Here is a 12,639-nt window from a genome sequence, read left to right as displayed (position 1 = left end):
ATATATGAGAGTATATATGTTTATATACTATATAATCTTTTTATATGATGTTGTGACAAAATAAATAAAATAAATAAATAGAAGCCCCGCAACGGCACCACAGCAGCCTGGTCGAGGGCTTCGGTGAGGGCGCTAAGTGAAGCGCGGTGTCCCGGCTCGCCCCCTCTCCCGAGGGATGATGGGCGGGCCTCCCGCTGGACCCACCAAGGCAGCCCCGCTTCGGGCTCAGCCTGTCCCCGGGGGAGCCTGCCGGAGACAGACCCCGCCTTTGGATCACTTGTACTGCGCCCATCCTCGCCAATTCCGCGGCAACCCCGCGGAGTAGGCCTGCGCCGCAACCTGAGCCATGCGCGGCTCTGCCCCCGCCCAGCGCCGCCACGCCCCCGGGGGTCGGCCGCTTACCTAGCGGGGCCGCGGGGGCTGAGAAGAGAGCCAGGCGGGGCGCCACGAGACGGCTGCAGGAGGCCGAGCGGAGAGGAGGAAGGAAACGGCCGTTCAGGCGCTCTCGCCCGGCATACCCGCCAACCGGAGACCGGCCCGGGACCCCTTCGGAAGCAACGGGCCCCTTGCCAGCCAAAGGGCGGACGAAGCGCTCCTCGCCCGAAACCTCGCCACCCTCCCCCAGCCCGGCCTGGCTCACCTGGCGGCGGCGGCGGGTCTCCTTGGCGACGGCGGCGCCTCCTCCAGCCCGGGCGCAGCCGGAGCCAGCCGAGCGCCCTCTGCACACGGGCCACGCCGGCAACCCCGAGGGCTCGGCTCGAAGGCACGCGCCGCTCTTCCCGGGCAGACGGAGCGAGAGCCCATCGGCCACAGCCGCCACTTCAAGACCAGGCTGCACGGCTCGCCCCCAGCGTCGCCCCGGGCTTTGATCGCGCCGTCCTGGAGACGGCGAGGAGCCCCCGCCTCTTTTCCACCCCCGTTATAGCGCCGGCTGCCCCTCGGCCGAAGCCGCGAGTAGAGCCCGAGAGAAAAAGCATCAGGCGGCCCTCGCGGGCTTTGATCCGTGACCATTCTGTGCCCCTTTCGCTCACCCACTCAATTGGGTTTTTTTTCCTTTTGTGGAAAACTCAACAAGAGGAGGGGGCTGCACAGCCTTTCCCATTAGAGGTCCAAAGCAGACAAGGAGCTCCCCCAGGTCACACCCCCCCTCCTGCTGCCAGGAGCCTGTGACAAAGCCCTCCAGAGAGACAAGTCAGAGAGAAAAAACTTTTATAGCCTGGCCAACAGAACCACCAGCCAACAATGGGGAGGGAACAAATAGGGGAGTTGAATGTTGGGGGGACCCCCCCCCGGTCTTCATGGGGACCAGCCACTCCGTGGGGGAAGATTAAGTGCTCCTGCAATGGGCAGATTCGGAGTGTCTCTATCCAAGGCTGAATTTTTGGAGGGTGCCCTGGAGGATAGCACACACCCCCTTTATACTGCACCCTATTTGAAGATGGGCAGGGAATTGTGGGAAATTGCTGTCCCCCACCATTGCTTGGGCACCATAGGCTCTGGGTGGGAGCAGGCTGTTCAAATGTTTGCAGCAGAGATGATGGCACCTGCCCACTCCCCCAAAACAGACACACAAAAGATACACCCCACCCACCGCCAGAGGCAGGAATCTAGTCAGTGCAAAAGGAGAGCAGGGCAGAAGGGGAGGGAGGGGCCTGCTCCTCAGATGGACGGATGGGTGAAGAGACAGCCCTGCCCCCTCAGAGCAGAGAGAGCTGCTGGGGGCTCTCGTGGAGGGGAGGGCAAGGCAGCCTCCATCAGTCTCTGGGGAGGGGGAGCCCCCGCTGCTGCAGCTGATGAAAGTGCTGGGGAGGGGCGCAGGTGCAAGCAGACCCTTGGCAGGAATACAAAAATAAAATCTCTAGGAGCTCTTGGGGGAAGCCAGCGAGCCTCAGGCCCCAAAATCCAGCTATTTGATGCCAAAAGTGTTGGGAGGGGGATTAAAAGGGGAGGGGAGCCCCGCTGCTGCAGCTGATGAAAGTGCTGGGGAGGGGCGCAGGTGCAAGCAGACCCTTGGCAGGAATACAAAAATAAAATCTCTAGGAGCTCTTGGGGGAAGCCAGCGAGCCTCAGGCCCCAAAATCCAGCTATTTGATGCCAAAAGTCTTGGGAGGGGGGATTAAAAAGGGGGAGGGGGAGAGCCTCTCCATCCTGTTCCCATGTTAATTCGGCTTCTCCTTCCAGGGTCTCAAGGCTAAAAGGAGGCCCCGCAGCAGCCAGTCCAGACCCCCTCCCATCAGCCAGCGTGAGGGCTGCATCTCCCTCCCTGCAAAATGTTGTGTCCCCCAGGCACGGCAGGAAACACGCAGAGTCACAAGGCTGCTGCCAGGCAAGAATCAGATCCCTGAAGGCTGAGCGGGTGGGCAGAGGACTTGCTGGCACCATCCTGGGCATCCGGAGGCGCCAACTGCTCACGCGGCATCCGCAGGGCAGGCAGAGCAACGCAACAACGCCGAGTTGTTTGGGAAAAGCTGGCAGCGCCGTCCTTCGTGGGAGAAGCCCCCGGCCTGGACATTACATGCAGACCACCTGCCTCCTGTCAGCAGAAAAGGACGGCCGTCACCTGCAGCCCCGGCAAGAGGCGGCCAGGCTTGGCCCAAGAATGACCCCCACCAGACTGCAGCAGGCAAGGGCAGGAGCAGGGTAGGGTGGAACTCACTTCTCCGCCTCAATGCTGCCCCCGTCCCTGTCGCAGCTGCCGGGGGTCTCCTCGGCATCATCTTCGCTGAGGTCCATGTTCAACTCATTCCCAGCCTCGGAGTGAGGGTAGGTGGAGCCGCTGGAAGGGGGGGAACAAAGGGCGCTCAGAATACACCACAGAGGCCGGGAAAAGAGCCAGGGACCCCTGGGGCCTCCCCTGCCCCTCCTTCACCTGATGGAGCGACAAGTGAAGAAAACAATCCTCTTCAAGCGCTTGTTGTAGAAGAAGTAGTTGAACGACCAGAGGCTGCCCTCCTCCCCAAAGGGGTCCGAATCCAGATCCGGGTTGTAGCTGCGGCACAGAAGGGGAGCTGGAGGGGCCTTGCTCGGGGATGCTGCCCCCTCCCGCCCCCCAGCCTCTCTCGCACAGCCTCCCACCTGTAGATGTCGCACTCAGAGAGGCAGATCTCCTGGTCCACTGCATCCCACAGGTGAGGCTTCAGGGCGGTGAAATCCTCCCGGACAGCAGAAAAGAGGCTGCAGTTCACGGCATTCACCACCTGAAAAATGCCCCCCAATGGACACATCCAGGAGTGCAAACGGGGAGGAGCTGGCGCATCCTGCGGTTCCCGTAAAGTCTTTCCAAGGGATGGGGAAATTGGTGGATGAGCCAGTGCAGAATTTCAGAAGCGGCCTGGCACAGCACGTTCGCCCCACCTCTGGACTAGGGACAGGGGGTAACGGGAAGGAGGCAGAAGACGCCTTCTCCGAGTTCTGACCAGGCCTGATTATAGCGGGAGGAACTCGGGGCAAGAAGTGGGACAAAGCAGCTCAACCCTCTACTTCCCCAAACAAGAGCGGTGGCCCTGTGGGAGATGCCCAGTGTGAGAGGGGCCTCCGTTATGAAGCTCCTCGGGCACCGCTGGGCTAGACTTCAGCCACAACTTTCTTCTCCTTAAGCACTACCAGCCCCCTAATCTCTCCTGGGCACCCACTCAACTCCTAGGGCAAGCAGACCCAGGACAGAGGCTTCTAGTAGGTTGCGAGATCGGCTGCCCTGCCAGCGCGGAAGGCAAGAGACCCGCTTACCCAGTTGAGGCTGGGCTCCCGGCTGAATTCGTGGCTCTTGGCAGCGCTGAAGTCGTAGTCCGGGCGGAAAGATTCGTTCAGGGTGGCAATCAGGTAGAAGAGGGTTTTGCGGCTGCACTTGTCACTGAGGGGTCCTTCTTCATCTCCACTCTGGCTCTTGCTGAGCCTGGAACGAGAGACACACCATGCCTGCCTTGGAGGGTGCAGCCAGGCTCCCCTGGGTCCCGCTTGGCTCAATTGGGAGGGTTGGAGAGACGCTGCCCCTTTCTCCCAACAGGGACTGGGACCAGCAGGCTTCCTCCAAGCAGGCTGACCTGGCCTAGAGGGGGAGGCTGGGGAGAGGCCCCTTTATTACATACCTGCCCCCTTGTTTTTCCTCCTCCTGTCTCCAATGCAGCTGACTGGCCTTTGCACAGGAGGCTTGGCCTGGGTGCACCTACCGGTTAGGGCTGATGCCGGTGGTCTGGGGCGGCGACAGAGCCTCCAGGACATGTGGCTGACCCTCCTGACAAAACTGCTTGAAGAGGTGCTTGTCGTCCCCGGCCATCTTGCACGAATAGCTCTCGATCCTGCGGGGAGACCAAGGGATCCCTCTGGGCCATATCCACCCCCAGCCAAGGTTGCTTCAGGGCAGTGGGGGGATTCTGCCATTTCTAGGCGGCCGAACCGTTTGTTAAATTGGTGGCTCACCCCGCCCCTCCCCACCATTACTTACTGGCCTCGGAGCACACTGAACCAAACTGTTTGTTAAATTGCTGGCTCACCCCGCCCTGCCCCGTGGCGCAAGCCCCAATCAAGTTGATTCCCAGGCCAGCCCCCCCAGCCTTCCTGCCGCCACAGAAAGCCTTGGTTGAGTGCTGACTCCTGAGCCAGCCTAGGCTGTCGCCACTGCACTGCCCCCACTTCTATCCCTGGCCTTGCCTGGCTAGCTCTGCCGCCACTGCATCTCCATCACACGCAACACTCGTGGCCTAGCTAGCTAGCTGCCCCCCCACCCCACCCCCAGGCTTGCCTGTCTTGCTTTGCCATCAGCACCGCGGCTCCATTTCCATGCTTCCTGGAGCTTCCCTCTTGCCTCTGAATGCCGGCTGAGAAGCTGCACTGGCACCGGCAAGCAATGGCACCGGCAAGCAATGGGGTGTGCGGCTGCCGGAACTCCCAACCTGATCTTCACCCCATTGCCTGTGGGTGCCGGTACCGGCGCTAGTGCTAGTGACGCTCGCGGCCAGACCCAGCCAGGACGACAGCCTGCTGACAAGTTTCAGGCAGGCACTGTCCTGACGTGTCCCGCCATTCTCCTGGCCTGTCGCCGCCGTCACTGCCCTGTTTTTCAGGCTGGTCGAAGCTGCTCGGAAGGCAGCTGCCACAGCCTCTCCTTCCTACTTAAGAGCAGCTTCCAAGGCAGGAAAAGTTCAGGCAAGTTGTCTCCTTCTCAGCCTGAAACACACAGAGAACATGCACACATCTCACAACGCCAGGATCTTCTGCGGGCACGCACCGTCTCCTCCCAGAAGATCCCAGCGCCGTGAGGTCTGTGTGCCTGTTTGCTTGAGGCTGAGAAGGAGAAGATTTGGCCGAACTTTTCTTTCTCCCTCTCTTCTGACACTGGCCAAGCAGGTGAGCAGCCTCCTGACCAATGGGGCCATGCTAGCTTCAGGCTGGCACTGTCCTAACATGTCCCGCCATGACTGCAGCCACAGCCTTGCTCGCTGTTGGACTCCCAGCTCTGATGGTTGCAGCTCCGTGCCCCCCCCCCCTGCCAGGTATGGTGAGCCCCGAATTGGGACTTGACAGCATGCTTTTCACTCCAAGCAGCCAGGACTTGAAAACGCATGGCTGGGGTGGAGGAGCAGTCCTTCTTAACAAGCTCAAAACTGAGTTGCAAGTCTGGGTTCCTGCACGAGAGCTGGAAGTCCGGTACTCCGGCGCACTCATCTCTGTTTCCCTCTACGACTGGCCTTGGAAAAAGCCTGCCCTCACAATCACATGTCTGCAGCCAGAGCTGGGTTTGCAGTGCGGGGAACTCGGGCTTGCAGCAACAGTTTTGAGCTTGTTAAGAAGAACCGCTCTTCCACCCCAGCCATGTGCTTTCCAGTCTGGGCTGTTTGGAATGAAAAGCATGCAACATGCTGGCGCTCCCGGGATTCCCTGCACAAGCGCTGGAAGAAGATTGCCCAACCTCCCAATGCCTAAACTGGCGAGCTGGAAAAGAGATTTGCTGTTGCGCTGGTGAGTACGTATGGACTGAGTAGGCTTTTTGCTCCCCCCAACCTCCCCGTCCTGATCCAGCCTGGCACGGAAAATGGGGTGTTTCCTTCTCTTTTTTCCCCCTAGCCTCCTTTTGCCAGTATTCAGCAGGCAGGCAATACTCTTCAGAGGGGCTTTTATTTTGCCAGCCCAAGGGCGGAGGGGGGAGGTAGGAAATCACCCTGTCTCTGCAGCATCGGTCATGTGGCTGAGTGGGTGTGGCCAATGACATCACTCACAGCAAGGTGCCACCCACCTTGCCATGAGTGATGTCAAGTTGACCATGCCCACCCAGTCATATGACCACCTAGCCACACCCACAGAACCAATTGTTAAATTATTTTAACCCCACCACTGCTTCAGGCCGTCGCTTCCTCCTGGGCTAGCAGAGCCTGGCGCCTGCTTTTCAGAGAAGGACTTATTTTCTAGCCAACCAGCTTCTTTTTTCAGATTATAAAGGCTGCCAGAAACAGGCAGGTGTTGACAGTGACCTTTCTTGGCTGCTGCACAGACCAGGACATAAACCAAAGGGGCTTACAGCCTCTTCTGGCCTCGGGGCTCTTCTTGGATCTTTAAACACACCAGCAAGGCAAATCAGCAATAAATCAGAATAATTCTTGATTCATTTCTTCATTCATTCATTCATGTACACTGAGAGCATATGCACCAAGACAAATTCCTTGTGTGTCCAATCACACTTGGCCAATAAAATTCAATTCAATTCTATTCTATTCTATTCTATTCAAAGTTGCCTGAGGTGAGATGGACAGCATGTAAATTTAATAAATAATAATAAATCATTGACTGCTCTGCATGGAGATGTTCTTTCAGCTAAGAGGCTCCAGAGGCACCAGAAGGGTTCTACCAATTCTTTTTCAAAGCCCAATTTTAAGGCAGATGCAATTGGGGACAAATCCATGATTCCTAAGGAGGCAATTAAAAACTTGCAATGACCGAAGGCCCCTAGGGAAGAAGGGGAGCTACCTAGGTGGTCCCCGAGAGCAGATAAAGGATTCCAGTGAGGAGAAAGTGTGAAGTCGCCAGTGTGATTACACAAAGGGCTTGATAAAGGTATGAAAACAAAAGGTGACAGGAATTGAAAAGAGAGCTGGGAGGAAAAGAACGGAAAGGAAACCCCAACTGTAGAGGCTGCTCTCAGGAAAGAGAAGCTGCCGAAGCAGCTGAAGTCAGCAAAAGGAAGAATAAACGTTTGCAATCAGGCATGTCCACAAAAGGAGAATCTCACGGCTGCTCAAGAGAGGCGGCCAAAAGGCAGAGCAGCTGCTTTGGTTCAAGGGAATCGCTTAACCAGGGGGGTGGGGGAGGCGGGGCTCTTTTGCAGGATGGGTTCTGGCCCAGAACTGATACCAATTTGACATATGAAGTCATATTAATTAGGGAAACCATAACTGAAGACCCCTGTTACAAAGCCTATCCCCGCTGCCCTTTCCTCCAAAGTGTCCACACCCTCACCTGCCAATAATATGTGCGTCTCCTGTTTCCACTGTCAACTGGGAATTGATGGCTTCAAAACTGGAGTTTTCCAGCAGCTTCATTATTGCACTTCCTGATGCCAAAGAGGCCTTCGGTACTTTGCTGTGCAGTTGAATTCCCTGGCAGAGACAAAGAAAAGGGATCCTCCGGTTACACCTGGGGAAATGGAAGAGAGAGCTGGGCGGCTCAGCCAGGGGGGTCCCAGCAGGGCCCTTTCCTTAACACTTTGGGAGGGGTGTCCTAGCAGCTTTTGGTCTGAAAACAGGACCTCAAAAGAGGAGCAGATTTGGGACGGGAGGTTGGAAATGGTTGGGCTGAGAAGTGCCACCAAGGGACCTATGGCGATCATCAAAAGCCTCAAGAAGAATCCATGCCAGCTTTGCCCTCAGAGATCCGCTTTGCTGCCCCGCCCCCCGCAATTCTATCGGACAAGACCACATGCAACTTTGCATCTGACATCCTTCTCTGCAGTTGATAAAGTCCACATCTGTGTTCAAGATAGTAGCAAAGCTCTCTCTTGTCGGGGTCGGAAGGAGGCTGCTGGAGCCCCAGCCCAGCCTCTCCAGAGAAGAGCTTCCTTCATCTGCCTCCCCGTTAATCATCTCTGTGCAGAATGATTAAACTTAGCGTCATCAGCAAAATCCAGAGTAACCGTGGCTGAGAGTCACTCGGGGGACCCCAGGCAACTTTTTCGAGGTGGCAGGAAAGCTGCTAGTTGGGCCTCCCGCAGCAGCCCTCCCTGCTCTGTTTAGCCCTCTCTGCAAGGGGACACAATGGGCCACTCCTCCGGGGAGCTGATGGACGCTTTGGAAGGACTCTGGGCTGGCTTGGGGAAGCTCCTCTGGCATGTCCCGTTGGTTCAGGTCCCGAGCTAAGCAGCGCCGCTTGTGGTTCAGCAGCATGTTGTGTGGCTTCTCTGTGGAAAGCCACAACCGAGTTTAGGAGTGGCTGTGGAGCCCCCTTGCCTTAGAAAGCCAGGCTGGGCTGGCCTCTGAGCAGCGGGGCAAGCCTGGTTAGGACGCATCGACTTGGGGGGCATTTAGCGTGCAACTCCAAAGCAACTCAATTCAATGGGTTCCGTGGAACCCAAGACGGGATGACATCCACTTGGTGGAGTCAGAATAACAGCATTTGAAGGGACCTTGGAGGTCTTGTAGTCCAACCCTCTACTCGAGGCAGGAAATTCTACATAATCCTGGACAAATGTCTGTCCAGTCTCGTCTTGAAAACCTCCAGTGATGGAGCACCACAACTTCTGGTGGCAAGTCGTTCCTCTGGTTAACTGTCCTCACTATCAGGAAGTTTCTCCTCAATTCTAGGTTGCTTCTCTCCTTGATTCGTTTCCATCCGCTGCTGCTTGTCTTTGCCTTCGGGTGCTTTGGAGAACAGGCGGAGCCCCGTCTTCTTTGGGGCCGCCCTCGGATATTGGAGGATTGGGGTCGTGCAAATGTCCCGCAGCCAGGGCGGAGCAAGCAAGGCCAGCCATCAGGCCTTCTTCGCCCGAGACGGCGGGGCTGGGGCAGAGCAGCTGCGGGCCGCCCGGGAGGCTCTTCCGCGACTCCCCCGCTGGCGCCGCCCCCTTCGCCGGCCAAAACTACACTTCCCGCGATGCCGCGCGCCCAGCACCTCCCCCCTCCCCCCATGATGCCGCGCGCGCCGCCAGGTTCCGCCTCGGAGCGGGGCATGCCGGGCGATGTAGTCCCGCGGCTGAGGGGCTTCCCGGAGGGCCGTTACTCGCCTTCCGCGGGCCGCGTCCGCCTGCGCTGCCGGTGCTCAGGGGCGGAGTGCCGTCGAGCGCTGCAGTCTCCCGGAGGAACTCGAGTCGGGCGCCGCCGTCGCCTCGGCGGCCACTCGTCTCCTCCAAGCGGCTTGCCGGAGCCCCACCCGCCTCGACATGTCCCCGGCTGGAAGAGCCACCGCGCCGTAACCGCCCGCCTGCAGCTCCCGCGAGCAAAACCCCCGACCGGACTCCTCTCGTTCGGACGGGCGGCGGACGATAACAGCAGCGGGAAGCCGCGCCCTTTCCCATCAAGGATTGGACGCTCGCCAGACTCGCAACTCCTATTGGAGGAATACAACGCCAATCCCGGGGAAGGGAGGACTCAGTGGCTCTCCTCCGCGTCAATCCGCCTCAGCGCCCGCCTCCAAGACAGGGCCCGCCTCCCATTGGCCGGGGCTTCAAGGGCGCGGTGTCGTCGGCCAGGGAACAAAGGCGAGGGGGCGGCTGCCACTCAAGCCCCCCCCCGCCCCCCCGCGGGCTACACAAAGACACACCTGCGCCCGTTAGTTTATTTTTGCTAAGAATTCAGGAATTGTGAAGAGCTCCGGAAGCCACCTTCCCCCTCTTCTCCTTCCTTTGCTAATAAGAAATGAGAAAGTTCTTTGAACATAGATAACCATCTGACTGAAATGGTGTAGGGTTTCCTGCCTGGGCAGGGGGTGGGACTAGAAGACCTCCAAGGTCCCTTCCAACTCTGTTATTATTATTACAAGGTAGTTCCTGACTTACAACCACAATTGAGTCCAACAAAATTTCTGTTGCTAAGTGAGACAGTTAAGTGAATCGGGCTTCCCCACTGAGTGCTTGTCAGAAGGTCACAAAAGGGGATCACGTAACACTATCGTCACAAATGTGAATGTTGCTCACGTGACCATGGGGATGTTGCAATGGTTGTTAGTTTTTTCAGTGCCTTTGTAACTTTGGTCACTAATTGAACTATTGTACATGGAGGACTTCCTGTCAAAGGCAAAAGATGCCTCCAGGGCCCGGCTGGCAATGCCAGAGCAGCAAACGTTCCCCACGGCCTCTTGAGGCGTCTTCTTGGCTGAGCAAACCTTTGGGAGGAGCACATTCATCCTCTCAGAATTCGATGACTGCTTTCCAAAGAGGAGCAGCTCAGGCAGCTGCCAGGCGGGTGACCTTTCCAAGGGACAAAGGAGCACCACTGGCCAGCCTTGGACACACACCCCCCATCACAGAAACAGACAAAGGTAGCTGCTGCAAGTAGTCCTCCGTTTACAATCACAATTGGGCCCAGAATCTCAGTCATTGAGTGAAGCCGTTGTTAAGCAAGTGCCACACAACCACTTTGCTCAATGCCCATAATCCTGGCTATCCCAGCAGTGATTAAGTGACCTCCTGGGCGTGGTGGAGTAGGCAATGGAGCTGGGTGTGATGGAAGGTGATGGGGCTGGATTCCAGAGGAGCGAGAGACAACTCAGTTCAGATACTTTGTGTGAGAGAAAGAGGGTGAAGATGGCTCCTCCATAAGAGTTCCCAGAGTAGATGCTTCATCCTAGGTTGGAGTCTGCTTCAGTTTGGCAAGATTCTGTCTAGAGCTATGGACAAATAAAGAAGTCTGCTTGGAAGCATCACCTTGGCATGTCTTGACTTTGACATTGGGCCTCCCACCACACCCAGGAGACACGGGCCCTCTCTCAGCCCCACCAGGGAGAATGATCATGAGAACGAACGGTGGAGTTGCTTTTCGCCAGATCTGAGGTCCGTTCCTCCAGTGGGTGGGAGGTTTTTTCCCTGCATGTAGGGGAGGGGAAATCCCTCAGTGCACTGGGGGAACTGACCGCAAATCCAATGCCCCCCTCCACCTGCAGCCTTCCTCAGCAGATTGCAAATGGTGATCACATGATCAGAGGGCACACTGATAGAATAGAATTTTTATTGGCCAAGTGTGATTGGACACACAAGGAATTTGTCTTGGTGCATATGCTCTCAGTGTACATAAAAGAAAAGATACGTTCATCAAGGTACAACATTTACAACACAATTGATGATCAATATATCAATATAAATCATAAGGATTGCCAGCAACAAGTTATAGTCATACAGTCATAAGTGGAAAGAGATTGGTGATGGGAACTATGAAACGATTAATAGTAGTGCAGATTCAGTAAATAGTCTGACAGTGTTGAGGGAATTATTTGTTTAGCAGAGTGATGGCCTTCGGGAAAAAACTGTTCTTGTGTCTAGTTGTTCTGGTGTGCAGTGCTCTATAGCGTCATTTTGAGGGTAGGAGTTGAAACAGTTTATGTCCAGGATGCGAGGGATCTGCAAATATTTTCACGGCCCTCTTCTTGATTCATGCAGTATACAGGTCCTCAATGGAAGGCAAGTTGGTAGCAATTATTTTTTCTGCAGTTCTAATTATCCTCTGAAGTCTGTGTTTTTCTTGTTGGGTTGCAGAACCGAACCAGACAGTTATAGAGGTGCAAATGACAGACTCAATAATTCCTCTGTAGAATTGGATCAGCAGCTCCTTGGGCAGTTTGAGCTTACTGAGTTGGCGCAGAAAGAACATTCTTTGTTGTCCTTTTTTAATGATGTTTTTGATGTTAGCTGTCCATTTGAGATCTTGCAATATGATAGAACCCAGAAATTTGAAGGTTTCTACTGTTGATACTGTGTTGTCAAGTATTGTGATCATAAATGGAAATACGTTCCAAAGCGCTTGAATTGCAGTCATGGGACTGGGTGGAGGGGAATGTTTTATGATGCCCAGAAGTGCTTTTAGGGGCCTCCCCTGATTGCCAAAACGAGGCTGAGCAGCTCAACTACAGTACCAAACGCCTGGCTGAGTTCTGAGTGTGGAACAGAACGTGAACAGGTCATGTAGAAATTCAAGTAAAGGCAAGCAAAAAAGTCATTTGTTTTCCATGACTAAACTGTATTCATATACGTTGATGAATTTATCTTTTCTTTTATGTACACTGAGAGCATATGCACCAAGACAAATTCCTTGTGTGTCCAATCACACTTGCCCAATAAAAAAATTCTATTCTATTCTATTCTAATTCTATTCATTCATGTTTTTATAAGGCTGCCCGACTCAAACTATGTGACTCTGTTACTGAGTCATATTTTATTGGGCAGTTACGTTGTACATAAAGAGGGTAGCATAAATACATAATCAAAAAAGAAAAAACCCAGCAAGAAACATAACTATAAACTCTAAAATCTAAAGTATAAAATTTTATTTATATCCTTTTACTATTTTTATCAATTACTCAAAGAGATCGTTGTACATAATCCTCCTTCCTTCTCCCTTTTTCCCCACAACAATCTTGTCAGTAATCAAAGTTACTCAGCTGGCTTCCATGTATAAGGCAGGACTCGAACTCTCCTTCTCTTTCTCCCGTTTCTAGCCCAATGCCTTC

General features: G+C 55.1%; 1 protein-coding gene across 3 annotated transcripts; it reads right to left on the bottom strand.

The window, feature by feature from the left end:
- Positions 1–1,949: 1,949 nt before the first annotated feature.
- Positions 1,950–9,495, bottom strand: MAF1 (MAF1 homolog, negative regulator of RNA polymerase III). Of its 3 annotated transcripts, XM_058179125.1 has the most exons (8): positions 9,206–9,495; positions 7,447–7,586; positions 4,167–4,295; positions 3,727–3,892; positions 3,076–3,197; positions 2,870–2,989; positions 2,657–2,776; positions 1,950–2,533 (listed from the first exon to the last, which is right to left on the bottom strand). In XM_058179125.1, the coding sequence occupies exons 2-8, from the start codon at positions 7,527–7,529 to the stop codon at positions 2,512–2,514; spliced, it is 762 nt and encodes a 253-aa protein (XP_058035108.1). In that variant the 5' UTR covers positions 7,530–7,586; positions 9,206–9,495; the 3' UTR covers positions 1,950–2,511. The 3 variants fall into 3 exon arrangements, with proteins under 3 accessions (XP_058035108.1, XP_058035109.1, XP_058035110.1); XM_058179126.1 differs by lacking the exon at positions 2,870–2,989; XM_058179127.1 differs by lacking the exon at positions 4,167–4,295.
- Between the last annotated feature and the right edge of the window lie 3,144 nt (positions 9,496–12,639).

Source organism: Ahaetulla prasina, chromosome 3 (assembly GCF_028640845.1).
Source record: "Ahaetulla prasina isolate Xishuangbanna chromosome 3, ASM2864084v1, whole genome shotgun sequence".
NCBI lineage: Eukaryota > Metazoa > Chordata > Lepidosauria > Squamata > Colubridae > Ahaetulla > Ahaetulla prasina.
This window is presented reverse-complemented; position numbering and strand designations above follow the sequence as displayed.